The sequence below is a fragment of the Mangifera indica genome, chromosome 4 (genome assembly GCF_011075055.1).
Source record: "Mangifera indica cultivar Alphonso chromosome 4, CATAS_Mindica_2.1, whole genome shotgun sequence".
Classification (NCBI taxonomy): domain Eukaryota; kingdom Viridiplantae; phylum Streptophyta; class Magnoliopsida; order Sapindales; family Anacardiaceae; genus Mangifera; species Mangifera indica.
Genome location: NC_058140.1, coordinates 3,756,351 through 3,771,003, shown reverse-complemented (window position 1 = coordinate 3,771,003; position 14,653 = coordinate 3,756,351). Strand labels below are relative to the sequence as shown.

The window sequence follows — 14,653 nt, the reverse complement described above, 5'->3', positions numbered from 1 at the left end:
TTTGTATGTTTCAGTCTTGTTTCTACATTTAAATATTTATATTGCGTATGGGTTTGATTGGAATACAATTTTTAGACCAATGCATAACATTATTTACTTCAACAACAAGGTCAATATGTATGCTTACATTGCCCTAATAAATATAAGCATTTCACAATAATTATACTTTTCCGGATTACTGATAAATGGCTAACAAGAGAATGCTTATCAGATGGGAAAGGCTGCAGAGAGACTAAACATAGACTTTGTCGTCTCAACTGGAGATAACTTTTACGATAATGGATTAGAAGGTGTAGACGATCCAGCATTTGAAGATTCCTTCACAAAAATTTACACTGCTGAGGGTTTGCAAAAGCAATGGTATTCTAGTAAGTATTTGACTAATATAATGCTGAGTTCTTATTTATTAGCTTTAGCTTTTAAGACTGATTGTGACTTAATTTATACATTTTGTCTCAAGACTCAAATCAAACATTTTCCATTTTTCAGTTTTGGGAAATCATGACTATAGGGGCGATGTTGAGGCACAATTAAGCCCCATCCTTTCTATGATCGATGCTCGATGGCTTTGTCGAAGATCTTTCCATGTTAATACCGGTAATACACCATATTCATTAAAATTAATAAGCTATTCATTATAAATTTACTTCTTCCACTAAACATTTTTTTCCCATAATTGTGGTAGAAATGGCGGATTTTTTCTTCGTGGACACCACCCCATTTGTTGACAAGTACTTCACAGACTTTGAGCACAGTTATGATTGGCATGGGGTGTTTCCTCGAAGCAAATACTTAGCTGACGCTCTAGAAGTAATCTTCTACTCATTTAACATATAAAAATTTAATCAATAACAGCATTTTAAATGAAATTTAATTTCTATTGTCATCATCTTGATTCATATTGAAATTTATGAGAGTTTTAATTATCACAAGACTTTGGAATCGGGATTGAGAGAGTCAACCAGAAAGTGGAAAATAGTTGTTGGTCACCATGCAATTAGAAGTGCTGGATATCACGGCGAGACTCAAGAACTCATTCAGCATATACTCCCAATACTCAAGGTGATTTAGCAGATTGTCACAACTCAATATAATTTTTTTAATTTATATTTTTTATTTAGTTTTCTTCTTTGTTTCTCAATAATGTGAAATTTCAGGCCAACAATGTGGATTTTTACATGAATGGACATGACCATTGCTTGGAACATATTTCCAGCCTTGATAGGTGAAGTTGATTACAATCATCTCATTCTTTTAGAACTAATAATTATGTAAAGAGCGATAATCCATATACTAACAAATTATAAAACTTATTTATATAATCTGGCGTGGTAGTTTTAATTGAGTAATTTTGAAATAAAAAAATAATAATAATCATATCACTTAATTACAGATTATCATCTTAATTTATACAGATAAGTTTGTATAATTTATTTATACATATAGTTGTATTATTCAGTATAAGATTCTGATTAATTTGTATTGTGAAATAAATCCAATATTTCTTGCAGCCCAATTCAATATTTAACTAGTGGAGGGGGCTCCAAGGCTTGGAGGGGCGACACTAATTATGAACATTACCATCATGGCATGAAATTCTTCTATGATGGTCAAGGTTTCATGTCTGTGGAGTTGACTAGCACAGAAGCCCAAATTATGTTCTATAATGTTTATGGCGATGTTCTTCACAAGTGGAAGACGATTAAGGAGTTTCACTCTACAGTATAAATTAAATCAACTAAGCAGAGAAAATTTTGTATAATTAATTTCTCTTCTATTATACCAACATCAAGATGTCCACGTGATCTAGATGATGTTACAAATTATATTCATTATATTTTTGTATGAAAAATAAATAAAGAAATTGCAACTGCATTTTAGGGTTTATGCAGTGATTAGTGATGTTACCAGGAAACTTAAATTTTCTTTTTGTGTACAAACATGGCTTTTATAATATATTTCTAATAATATTTTTGCTTTCATTCTTTCCCCTATTTTTTCTATCAACACATATTGTTGCTTCCGGTTAATTTATACAGGAATGTTATTACACTTAATTTTAAGTACTCAATTAAAATTTAAATGATGTATTATCATGTTATAATTTTTTTTATCAAAATTATTTAATCATATAATAACATATTATTTAGATATTTAATTAGATGCCTAAAACTAAGTAGACATAATTTTATAAAATTCACAATTCATTAAAATTGGTTTCAAAGAATGTTTAAAGTCTGTCATTAAATTATGAAATTTTGTCATTCATAAATTTCTTTCTTTTTTTCCTTTTTTTTTTTAGTTATAGTTGTTTGGATGGCAATCCTCTATCATATCTAGATGGCAATATTCTTTTCTGCCTATCATTTTTTAGACTGGGAGGCACATGGAATTTAAGAAATCCCATGCTATAGATATGCCCAATAATTCAAAACCACTGAGCTTCCTTATAGCTTTTTATTACTACATATTTTCTCCTTCAATGTCATTCCTTATTCCATTCATTACTATTTGAATCTTCACTTACCTAACTTCTAACTTTGTAGATGTTCACTTATTTTCTTCATGAGAGACCGTTTTCCAATAGCAATGCACAACTAGACTTGTCCATGGGATGGGTCGGCTTGTCTCAAACCAGTTGCTGCAAAACCAATGCTTGGGGTTTGCCCATGGCCCTCTAAAATGTGCCTCCATGTAAACAAAGTCAATACCTTCAAAATTTTATTAAAAAATCTTCACTTATAATGGGAGAGTGTTGTGGTTACATGATGGAATAATTAAAATAATAAAATGAAAAAAAAAATAGTACATGAAAAATAAACTCATGTATAGTACAACTATCATACATTTCAATTTCTTTTATAGCTAAATTGTTGAGATCTTCAAATATATCTTTAACAACACAATTTTGCAGCTTAAATTTTTTTCAGTAATCTTCCATACACATAATACCTTCAACAATATTTGGGTGTAAACTTGATTTTCCATCATCCAAGACATATCTACATACACTAAAAATTTATTCTTATGTTATAATATAGAGATGGCAATTTAGATTTGAATTTAGGAGCCGCCAACCCTTTTCGACCCTAAAATTTCTCAAGAAATACCACCTTAAATTAATTCAAATCCTCACATAACCACTTAACTCTCATTTCAAGTCAAACTCACTTAAGCTCTCTCTCTCAATTTCTTAAATAATTTTCTTTTCATTTCATTTTTTAAATTTTGTCAAGTGTATTTCTTTTTCTCAAATTCATATTAAAATAATTCCTAATTCAAATGAATTTTATCTTGATGATAATTTTGATAAAGAGAAATCAATATTTTGATGAAGAAACATAGTCATAATCGTCATCGTCAAAAAAAATAGAAAACAAAAGTTAATACTGTGTGAACATTTCAGTTAAATAGAAAAAATATTGGTGGTAAAATAATTTGACATGCATTGGGCAAACATTGTGCAAAAGTCACATTTAGACACAAACTAAGTAATGAGAGTTGAATAAAAGTGTAAAGTCAAGATGATTTACCTTGTAGATAAGATGCAAAGAAAGTACTTCAGTAATGTTCTTTCAGAAACTAAGTTTCTAGAGAAGGCCTAAAAGTTTTGAGAATTTGGAGGGTTTATGAGAGTTTTAGGGTTTGAGATTGGTTTTAGGGTAAAGATATTGGGACATGACTTCTAGATTGGTTTTTATATATGAGTTGGGATTGAGTGGGAATCGACCTTGGTTGTTCAAATTAGATCAATGATATGTGTCATCCATGCAACGAGGTACTCTAACCATCGCCCAATAAAGAATCATGAAAATTTGTATTGTCTTGATATCACACATAGCATATGTGTGATGCATCAAATACAAAGTGGAAACGATGCTTTTGTGATGTACTGCAAGCACAAATCCTAATTGTCCACATTTCATTCATTCATGCAGAAAGATGAAGAATGCACAAGAGTTGCACCGAAGAAATGACTAGCTATGCGAATAGCGACAAAACACGTCAACAACATACATGTCAACCTAAAAGTGGGTAGAGGTCATTCTATCTATAAGTAGCAAGAAGGGTGGGTTTTGGTAGTTTTAATCGTTTCCATGATCTTGTCATCATGTAATTTCCATCTCTTAATTTTGCAAAATAACTTTTCATCTTTATTCTTTTTTTTTACGAGATAGAAATTATCTCCTATCTTTCTGAGATGATCTTTACGTAGAGAATTAACATTAACAAGAAGAAAATCTGTCAATTGGTTATCTTGACTTACAATCAATGAAATTTATTAGACATATGGATTCAATGTACCAAGATTTGGGTGTATTTTTTATGTAATTACACAACTATCATTTCCTCTTGCCCTATTGATAATGATTATGTATATGAAAAAAAAAAAAAGACATTTTCCGTTTCGAATATTGTTACTTACCATGCCAAATTTTCTCCAGCATACTAACAAGACAATATTGGACTAGGCTTCTAAGTAATAAGCCAAAAACTACTTTAACAACCCAACCGTGTTCTTATTTGCTTACATAAAATTTAACTTTTCCCCACTAATGTACATTATCCTTTCAATCATCTATTTACATAGCCGAATCTAATGTCAGGAGGCGTTATTGGCAGTTTCCATAGTTATAGGATGCAAGGTGTTATTTTTTTGGAGTTTTGGGGGCGTAAACATTCCTTCTAACTAAATTGCTACCTCAATGGTAGTGATGATGAAGGCTAAATTAGAGGCGACCAACAAAATCAATTGCCCTCTTGTCTCCCTCCACTCAAGCACAACTAGATATGTGGCCTTGGAGCACGATTAGCGTAAGTGGGCTACCAGAGCATCTGGCTCAACAGCTCTTTTCTCATGAAAAGATGTCATACGATCATAGGCCATTAGTGCATGTGGGCGACACATTTGCCAATTTAGAGAATTTTTTACGATGCTGCTTTTTTTTTAAGCAACTTGTGGCAAGTAAGGCTGGATTCGAGCCGAGCTGAGCTCGGCTCGGTTCATATATGGGCGGCTCGAGTTCGGTTTGAGCTCGATTCGACTCATTTTTCATTATCAAAACGATATCGTTTTTAATATATATTGATCAAAACGACATCGTTTTGTATAAAATTTTTTTAAAAAAAATCTACCGAACCAACCTGAGTCAGCTCGAGCTCGAGCTGGCTCTACTCGAGTCCAGCCCTAGTGGCAAGCTTCAGATGCTTGAAGGCTTTTGTATCCACAATAATAAATACTTATTTATGATACTAATTCGCTTGAGCTCGGCTCAGCTCAAGTCCAGCCCTAGTGGCAAGCTTCAGATGCTTGAAGGCTTTTGTATCCACAATAATAAATATTTATTTATGATACTAATTCTTAAAAAACATACCATTCAATGTTAAAAGGAAAAGTCAAAATCATTATACCGCAACACAATTATAGCTCTAACCATATGTTTGTGTTCTCATTTAAAAGTACCCTGTTAAGTTGAGTTACTATCATGCATGTTTGTTGTTAATCCACCTAAAAGTTCAAGTTCATAAATAGAGAATCAATATTAATATTCATTTCATTATGAATCAAATACAATCTACCTTTTGGCGTATTCAATTTTTGTCATCCCTAAACATAATAGAACCTTTCTCTTGTATTTTTATCTTCAACAAAAAAATATCATATACACGAAGTGTTATAGATTTTACCAAATGATTATTTTCCATCCAAGGTTTGATGAAATGACATATAACACTTATTTATTAAATTTGTGAGAAAATCTATCATATTCATCGTCAACACTTATTTATTAAATTTGTTAGAAAATCTATCATATTCTTATTATAAATTTGTTTAAAAGACAAAAAAAAATCCTTAAGTTAAATAACACTTTGACCGTAAATTCATATTAAATATATTTTACACTTAATAGATATTAATTGTAACTAAAAATTATAAAACTAAATTTAAAACTTTATAGTCATCAAAGACATTCATCGTCAACAGTGTCTGGAATCGTAAGATCAGTGTGAAAATTGACAGCAATTAATCCCACCCAAAGTATATTGGTTTTTCAAGTTTCCCCTCCTCATGTCAAATTTTGAAAAATAGCAATTTTTCCCCTAAGATTTTTTTTTTTAATTATCTAGTGACATCTCTGACGCTCCTCCGACGGCATCTCCTTTCTCTTCTTCTGATGGTTGCTCTCTCACTATCTCTCTCTCCGACCGACAATCCTAAACCTAACGAAGATGAGATCTCTTGTCTTCATCAAATCTCATCTTCGTCGATCTCATCTTTGTCTTCCCCGATGAAGATGAGATCTCATCTTCGTCAGGGCAGACAAACAGCTTTGTCTTTCTAATGAAGATGAGAGTTTTTTCCAATGTCAATTGACATCATCCAAGCTTCTAAATGAGATAAGCTTGGTTGTCGGAGCGAAAGGAGGCATCAGGAGATATTTGTTGTAGGCGATAAGGCCGGATTTGACACCAGAGATCTGGAAACTAAACACGAGGGGAGAAATGTCATTTTTTCAAACTTGGTTTAGAGGGACTTTTAGTTTTTAAGGTTTAGAGAGGGAAATAAAATTAAATTTTAGTTTATTTTTAATATTACAGATAAAATAACGATTTTACCCCTAAAATTATTAACTTTAACCAACTATTAATAGATGTTTGGGATTTTTAAAGATAAGAGAGAGAAACTTAAGAAAACAACATACTTTGGATGGGAATAAATCCTTTGGCCTTAATTAAAACATATAAATCACTAGATTCCTGTGGGATGCAAGTGGCATCGCGCAACATATTTAGAGAGAAGGGTATGTTATTTTATTTTGATTTTGACTCATCCCAATATCCTATGTGAAAAGTTGAAAATAAAACTATAAAAGACAATTAAAAATAGTTTTAACTCAATTATAGCAGGAATTAAAAATAGTTTTCCTAAGGTGCACCTTCCGCCGTGTGTGTGTCTCTCTGTATATATAATAACTTTGGACCAATATTCATATTAATATTATCAAACAAATAAAGCGAAAAATTATTCAATTATAATACCCACACATAGCAAATCTATTCGAAATTGTTGAATTATTATACTTCAACAATATATGAAATAGGTTTGAGAGGAATTCTAATACAAATAAATGAAGACAAAATACAAATAATTCAATTTATATCTAAATGTTCGAATTAAACCCAACAAAATTATTCAACTATAAAAAAGAAATTTTATTTATTGTTTTATTCATCTTAAAATTTCAAAATGATTTATTAAATTTTTTTTTTAATGAATTGATTGTCAAACTAAAAAATGTTCAAAATATTATATTAAAACAAATTTTTACTAAACGGCAAGCAATTTTATGTGTTTTTTTTATTTTGAAGTTAAACATATCAAAAGAAAAGCTAATTTTCTTTATGATTTTCTCACTAAGAAATTTCTTTAAGAGAGATAATCATGCCACTCGAATCCACAATCAAAAACAATCAAAATTTTTCATATTTGTTTCTATCTTGTTGAAATGATAGGCGATTTCTAATTTTAGATCCAAAAGAGTAAAACCGAGTTATTTTTTTATTATTATAGAACAATAGATAAGAAATCGTGATAAAACCTTTAGAAACAACTATTATAGTGAAAATAAAAAAAGATAATCAATATGAAATACTTAAATAAGTTTCAATACTAAGGATGAATCTAATAGTAATAAAAATCTATAAAATAAATGGGACTTCATAAAATTCTTTATATTTGGTTTTTATTTGTTAATTAATCAGAGAATTTATTCCTAAATTCAATTAACTTTCTGATAGGTATAATTGTTCCATTATAGATGTTATGTCCCAAAAACCTTACCTTTGTCTATAAAAGTCTTATTTTGGAATTTGAGACAACAAATCCATTATGTTTAATTACGTTGATAAATTTTTTAATGTGTTTAAAATATTGGTTTATATCAAATAAATATATTAAAACATTATTAATGTATATACTATTTAAAATTTTGAATTAGGATTAAAGACTTACTTCATTATTTTTTGAAATTTTGGTGGGGGCATTAAACATTGAAGGAATGGATACTAGAATTTTAGCATGTTTAGAAGATTGTAGAATCCTTAGTTTTGATGACTCACTTTTAGGAATAATCGAATTTAGTCTATTCAATTAACTAATATATTTTAATGGTTACCCAAATTTTACTGTTTTCTTAGATGATCAAAATATACTAAATGTTTAAATATTAAATATTAAAACATTTAATTATAACATTAAACCAAAAACAATACCCATAGCATATATTTATAGGTTTCAAAAGATGCAACCAGCAGCCTTTGAGTATAGAATTATAAGACATGACCAAAAGGGACACACAATATTATTTGAAGAAGATTTAAATAGGTCATATATTAACTATTACATGGGATCACGTTACTCTACCAAAAAATTGGGAAATAGGTAGAGTAATTGTATCATTCAAACAAAGAACACTACAAAATATAGAAATAGACAATATATTTGAAAATCCTAAAGGAAGCATTAGGATTAAATTTAACAGATCACCAAAAATAAGTATTGATGATAATCAATCTATATTTAATGATCATTTCATTAGTTATTAATCTTTTTATTTGGAATGAACTTTTTATTCTAATTGTTTTTCCTTCGGTTTCGATTATATATTTTGATTGGTTTAGAGGATTAACTCTATTCAGAGTGTATAATTTTGATTATTTATATACATTTATTATGGATGTTATAGGTGTATTTCAATTATCAAAACTTTGATTATTTTCATTTTTGTGTAAGTTAATTGATGCATTAGTTTGATTCATTATTGGATTCATTATAAGTGTATGTATCTCTAATAAAATTATATGTACATACTTTTAGTATATAATTTGAGTGCATAGATGATATGTTATTATAATTTTGAATTAAAAATAAAACAATACTTAATCATATCATAATATATTATCTGTATATTCAAATTATATACTATAAAAGTGTACACATAGCATTGTTTATATATATCTTAGTCTAAATAAGTGCTTTTCTCTTTACGACCATTTTATAGCAGTAATTTAATCTGGTTAAGATACAAATTTATAGAGGTATGTAGACTGTATCAATTAATAGAGATATTTTAATTAGCTGTAATGAGTTGCAACACACTTCTTAGCCTGTGGTTGAAATGGAAATGAGGAGAGCTCGGCAAATTCAAGATTTGAAGACTCGAGCTTGAGATAAAAGTATCTTATCCAAGCTTGGTTTAAATTTGATTTGAAAAATTATGTTTACACCTTAATATTAGTAGATAAGAAGTTAAAAATATAAGAATAAAATTTTAAACAATTTAATTAAAATATATTTGAATAGTTAGGAATTCGTAAGCAACTCAATTTGTTTGTAGCGCTAGTTTAGCTCAATAAGGCATATTATAAGCTACTAAGCCGCAATTTTTTTTTATTTAATATTATACATTACAATTTTTTTTATGTATCAAATGGCTAAATTATTGATTTTATGGAGTTTTGACTTTTTACAATTCTAAACTACTTGGAGCTATTATTTAAACTAGGCACGACAAAGGGACTAAATCAGTCAAAGTCTGACCAAAGCCCATTTAAAATAGTATGACCCAAAAGGATATGGTCCGTTATTGTAACGGATCGTGCTTGACCCGTGGGCTGGCCTTCAAGCCCGCAAGCCAACCTAACCCAACACCAAGCCTAATTTTTTTAAAATAATAATTAAAATATAAAAAATTATAAATATTTATAAGAATAAAAATTTTAAACTAAAAAAAAATGAATTGAGTTCATTAGATCATTGGATCAATCTCACATATACAAAACAACTAACCTTTAAGTTTGGTTAGAACATGACATTGAACATTTATTTATAATAAGTAAATGAAGTTAGTGATTATATTCTTTTAGATGTAGAACATTTTTCTAAAAGTGTAACATGTAAAAGTGTCACATTTAAAAGAAAACAATCACCTACTTTTTCATCAACTATAAAAAGAATTTAAACAAAGTAGAAGTTTTAACCGAACTTAAGTTTTTGGATCCTATATTGATAAGTTTGATTATGAGAATACAAGTAACTCATTATAAATAAGTTATCTTCTTTCTAATCACTATTCAATTTCTTAACATATTTTCTTTTATTAGAAAATATAATTTTAAAAAATTATTTAATAAGAAAAATTATTTTTTATTAAAATTAACTGATTGACCCGATAAAAGCTTGCAACTCGTTAAGGGTATAGTATGACACTATATTTACACGGTCGTGTTATGGGTCTTGTATTTTTTGTCGGTTGATCTGACATTAAAGCTTGTTACTATGTGAACCTTATGTCCAGCATTGCTTACAGGCATGATTGACTGCATTGAAAGAAGCCTGATACAGCACACTATTGTGTCTAATTTAGGCTAATAAATGTTATTTATTGATTATTTTCTTTATGAATAAAGTTAAAATATGTTCCCTATAAAAGGAAACTTAATTTTTTCTTATTTTAGGATAATGATTATCATCAAATAATTTTCTTAAATAAATAGTTACAATTATGTTTTGCATTATTAATTTCAGCGTTAAAAATTTTCTCTATATATTTAAAAACAAAAAAAAAACATATTCTTTATTTTTCATTTATTTTCTTCATTCTTTAGTCTTTTCCTATTTTTTATCTTATACTAACTGCTGTGATCTTTTACAAAAATTCAACACTCATCAAATTAAAATTTTCTTCTTCTATTCAAAAGGCATCACACAAATGATAAAGAAGAGACAAGATATTTTATATCCTTCCTCATATATTTTGTTTTTTCGTCCATAAATTATTTGTTTATTAATTTAAATGAAAATGATTGAAATTATAGTGATGTTTTTTTTTCTATTATTTTTATTGAATATAAAATTTCAGAGTATCACCAAAATGAAAAATGCAAAGTCAAAAGAACATAAATCAGGTGCCACATTAACTTGCACATTTATATTTATTTTTATTTTAGAAATATAATATAAGGGCTCTAAAATATTTATTCTTTGAATATAAATATCTACTAGAAAGTAAGAATCATGATTTGAAAAAAAAAAAAAAGAAAAAAGGGATTAAAGAACTAATTCAATTTTGCTGCAATTGATATATTTGTTATTAGTATTAAGAGTACAGAACTTTTGTGTATAACTTTATGTACAAACAATGATATGTCATCATGTGATTGTACAGTTAAAAATTAAAGATAAAATAACACACAATTATATGATGATATATCATTATTTGTGTAAAAATTATATATAAAAATTGTGCATATAATATTATTGTAGGACTAAACACCAAATGCTAGAAAAACTAAATGAAGGTTGAAATGAAGAATCAATAGAAAAATGTGAAGAAAATTTTAAAGATGACAGTTCAAATTCATCAAATACTACTAGACACGTCAATTGGGCCGGGCCTCCATTTGGCTCGGCCCAAAGCACGAAAAAAAATCCGGGCACGATAAAGCCCGGCTTGACACTGTAGAGTGTCGGGCCAAGCCCATGGGCCTACCGGGCCGGGCTTAGGGCTTTAATATTAGGCCCATGGGCTGGCCCGGTACTGTTTATAAAATATATTTTTTTTCTGGGCGACATAAGCAAAATGCAGCAGAAGCAGATTTCTACTTCTGCCTCAGTCTGCTTTTGCCTTGGCAAAAGCAGATTTATGCTTTTGCCTTGGCAGAAGCAGATTTATGTTTCTGCCAACCAGAAGGGCAACCTCTGCATAATTTTTTAAAAAAATTTTTTTTTAAATAAATCTATTTTATTTTCTTTTATTTTCACTTTTATTTATAAATCTTTTAATCACTCAATTTCAATTATTTTATTATATTTTTAATCTCATTAACTCTCTTTCGAAAAATATCTAAATTCGTAAATAATAATTCTTTATATTTACAATTTCATTTTTATTTTAATTTTATAATTACAAAATATTATAAAATATTTAAATTCACAAATAATAATTATTTATTTTTGAAGAATTCAGAGATTTAAATATAGAAGATAAGTAGATAAATATTATATAGTAGATATATTTTATTTATGTTTTGTAATTTATACCGTATGTAAATTAATTTATTTGTACTATGTTATCAATTTATAATATTTTTCATCATATAACTACGGTATTCCTCCGCCATAAGTGAGAGATTATAAATAAAATATTCGGGATACTGTTATCGGTTTTAATAATTGAAAAAAATTTATGTTAAAAAATTTTAATTAAAAAAATTTTAAAAAAATTGATTAAATGGGTCGGGCTGGTCCGATTAAAGCCCAACCCGACCCGATCAAAGCCCGGCCTGGCCCGATTAAGGCCCGTTATTATATGGGTCAGGCTTGGGCCTTTATATTTCAATGGACTGAGCTGGCCCGAAGGCCCATTACTGTTTGGGTCTTGGACCCGACCCGGCCCATTGACATCTCTAAATACTACAGAAGAATATCATGAAAATTTTGATGAGCATATTTCAAATGACAAAAATGAAAATGTTAACGATAAAGAATGAAACAAACAACTATTAAAATATTTCTGAGCAAGCACAGTTGAGTAATTTAGACACAAGTTTAAGTGATATATTAGTCGAAAAATGTCCAATTTCTATATTTCATTACATTCCAAAATTAATAAAACTTTACGTACATATGTTTTATACATAATTTAAATACATAAATGATGTATCTTTATGTAATTTGATGATTTTGAATTCAGATAAAATAATACTCAATTATATAATGATATATCATTTATATATTGAAATTGTATATCAAAAATATATATACACAACAATGATCTTCAAAAATTACCCTATGGAGAAAAATATGATGGAAAATAGCTAGTATATTCAAAAGAATTAGTTAAGGAATTTTGCTTTTGTTGTAAATTATTTAATTATAAAATCCAATACAATTCAAATAGCAAAGGAAGGGTATGAAGATTTAAAAAATGTTAGTATCAAACTTAAGAGTTACGAAACAAGCAATGAACATGCTTTAAATATAAACATTTGGGCTGATATTGAGAAGAGATTTCTTAAATACAAAACAATTTATAAACATGTACAAGAGAAAATAAATAAAGAGGGAGCATTGGAAGAATGTACTACTAAGAATTATTGCTATAATAAAAAATCTTTTGAAAAGTAATTTTTTATTTTGTGGTACAAAAGAGATGATTTATCAAGAAAATGATAGAAATTTTTTGAGTTTAATTGAAATGATTGTTGAGTTTGATCCAGTAATACAAGAACCCCTTAGAAGTATTCTTTTCTATTATGTGTTTACGTAAATGATATATCATTACATAATTATCAAATACGTAAATGTCCATTATTGAAACACCGATGGCTTAAATGAAATATTTGCAAGGCCAAAAGTCTTACTCCCCCACCGAGGATTACTCCCTTCCTAAAAAAAATTATCAAATACAATATGAAATATCAAAATTCATATATATATATATATATATATATATATATATATATAAAAGTCAATAAAAAAAATTATGGATGTTGTCTTTTGAAATATTTGACATAAACAGTCCTTTCTTTCTACATGACTTGGTAGGGTTGAACTCATTAATGATATATTTTGTACTCGATTACATATAACAATTTTCTTTCAAGAGAAGTCTACGAGGCTTTTTTTTTTTTTGGCTATTAGGGTCTCTGTCATTTAAGCCATCGGTGTTTCATTTAAGGGAGAAAAGTTAAAATGTAACATGAGAAAGAGTACTCAATGTTAAATTTGTAAATAAATGAAACTTATGGTTTTTTTTTTTTTTTTTTTCTCACAATGGAGAAGTATAAAAATCAACTGTGAAAAAAATTTAAAGGGGTTACTCTTTATAAACGTGTAAGGTGTTTTTTCTAATAAAATACTCAAAAATTAAAAAGTCAAGGTTGAATTTTTAAATAAATGAAAATTATGTTTTTTTCAATTAATTGTTATCTCTTGCCAAGATCCAATTTCAAGGGAGGTCAAACTAATTTTTTATATAAAAAAAATTACCCAAAAAATAAATATTACATTTGATATGAAATATAAAAATTCATACGTAAATATATTGGTAAAAGTTAATGATTAAAAAAAAACCCTGTTTGCTGAGTTCTCCAATATTGGACATAATTTGTGCCCAATGTGATTTCAGTTGAACTTGTCAGTGATGGGCTTCCTACATGTCATCATATGCTTTCATTCTCTTCATTTACCAAACAAGAACCCACACTTACCAGAAAAGAAACACAATAATGCAATTTTGTCTGCAGACATAAAACAAAGAAAATAATCAACATTGTCTGGTTGCAAGTTCAGAGAAATTCGAATATGGCTTCCGAGCCAATGAATGAGTATACAAGTATATGAATATGATTGATATGGTTATCCAAAATATGAATAAAAGATTAAAATAAAAAGCGAGTGGAAATGGCACGTGAGGCATCTTCAGATGGACCCCAATTCTGGTGAGAATTATTTTGTCCATTGGCCAATAATTACACTGGTATGGGTATATTATGGGCTAGCAAGAACCACAACCCTTTCAACTATTACCCATATTATATAATTAAAAATAATTGTATGCCTCATTTCAACCATATATAAATAAAGGTA

At 28.4% G+C, this 14,653-nt stretch overlaps 1 protein-coding gene across 1 annotated transcript; it reads left to right on the top strand.

The window, feature by feature from the left end:
* Positions 1–211: 211 nt before the first annotated feature.
* Positions 212–1,982, top strand: LOC123214936 (purple acid phosphatase 3-like). Its single transcript, XM_044634964.1, has 6 exons — positions 212–368; positions 490–597; positions 686–810; positions 934–1,062; positions 1,158–1,225; positions 1,512–1,982. The coding sequence occupies exons 1-6, from the start codon at positions 212–214 to the stop codon at positions 1,726–1,728; spliced, it is 804 nt and encodes a 267-aa protein (XP_044490899.1). The 3' UTR covers positions 1,729–1,982.
* The last annotated feature ends 12,671 nt before the right edge of the window (positions 1,983–14,653 follow it).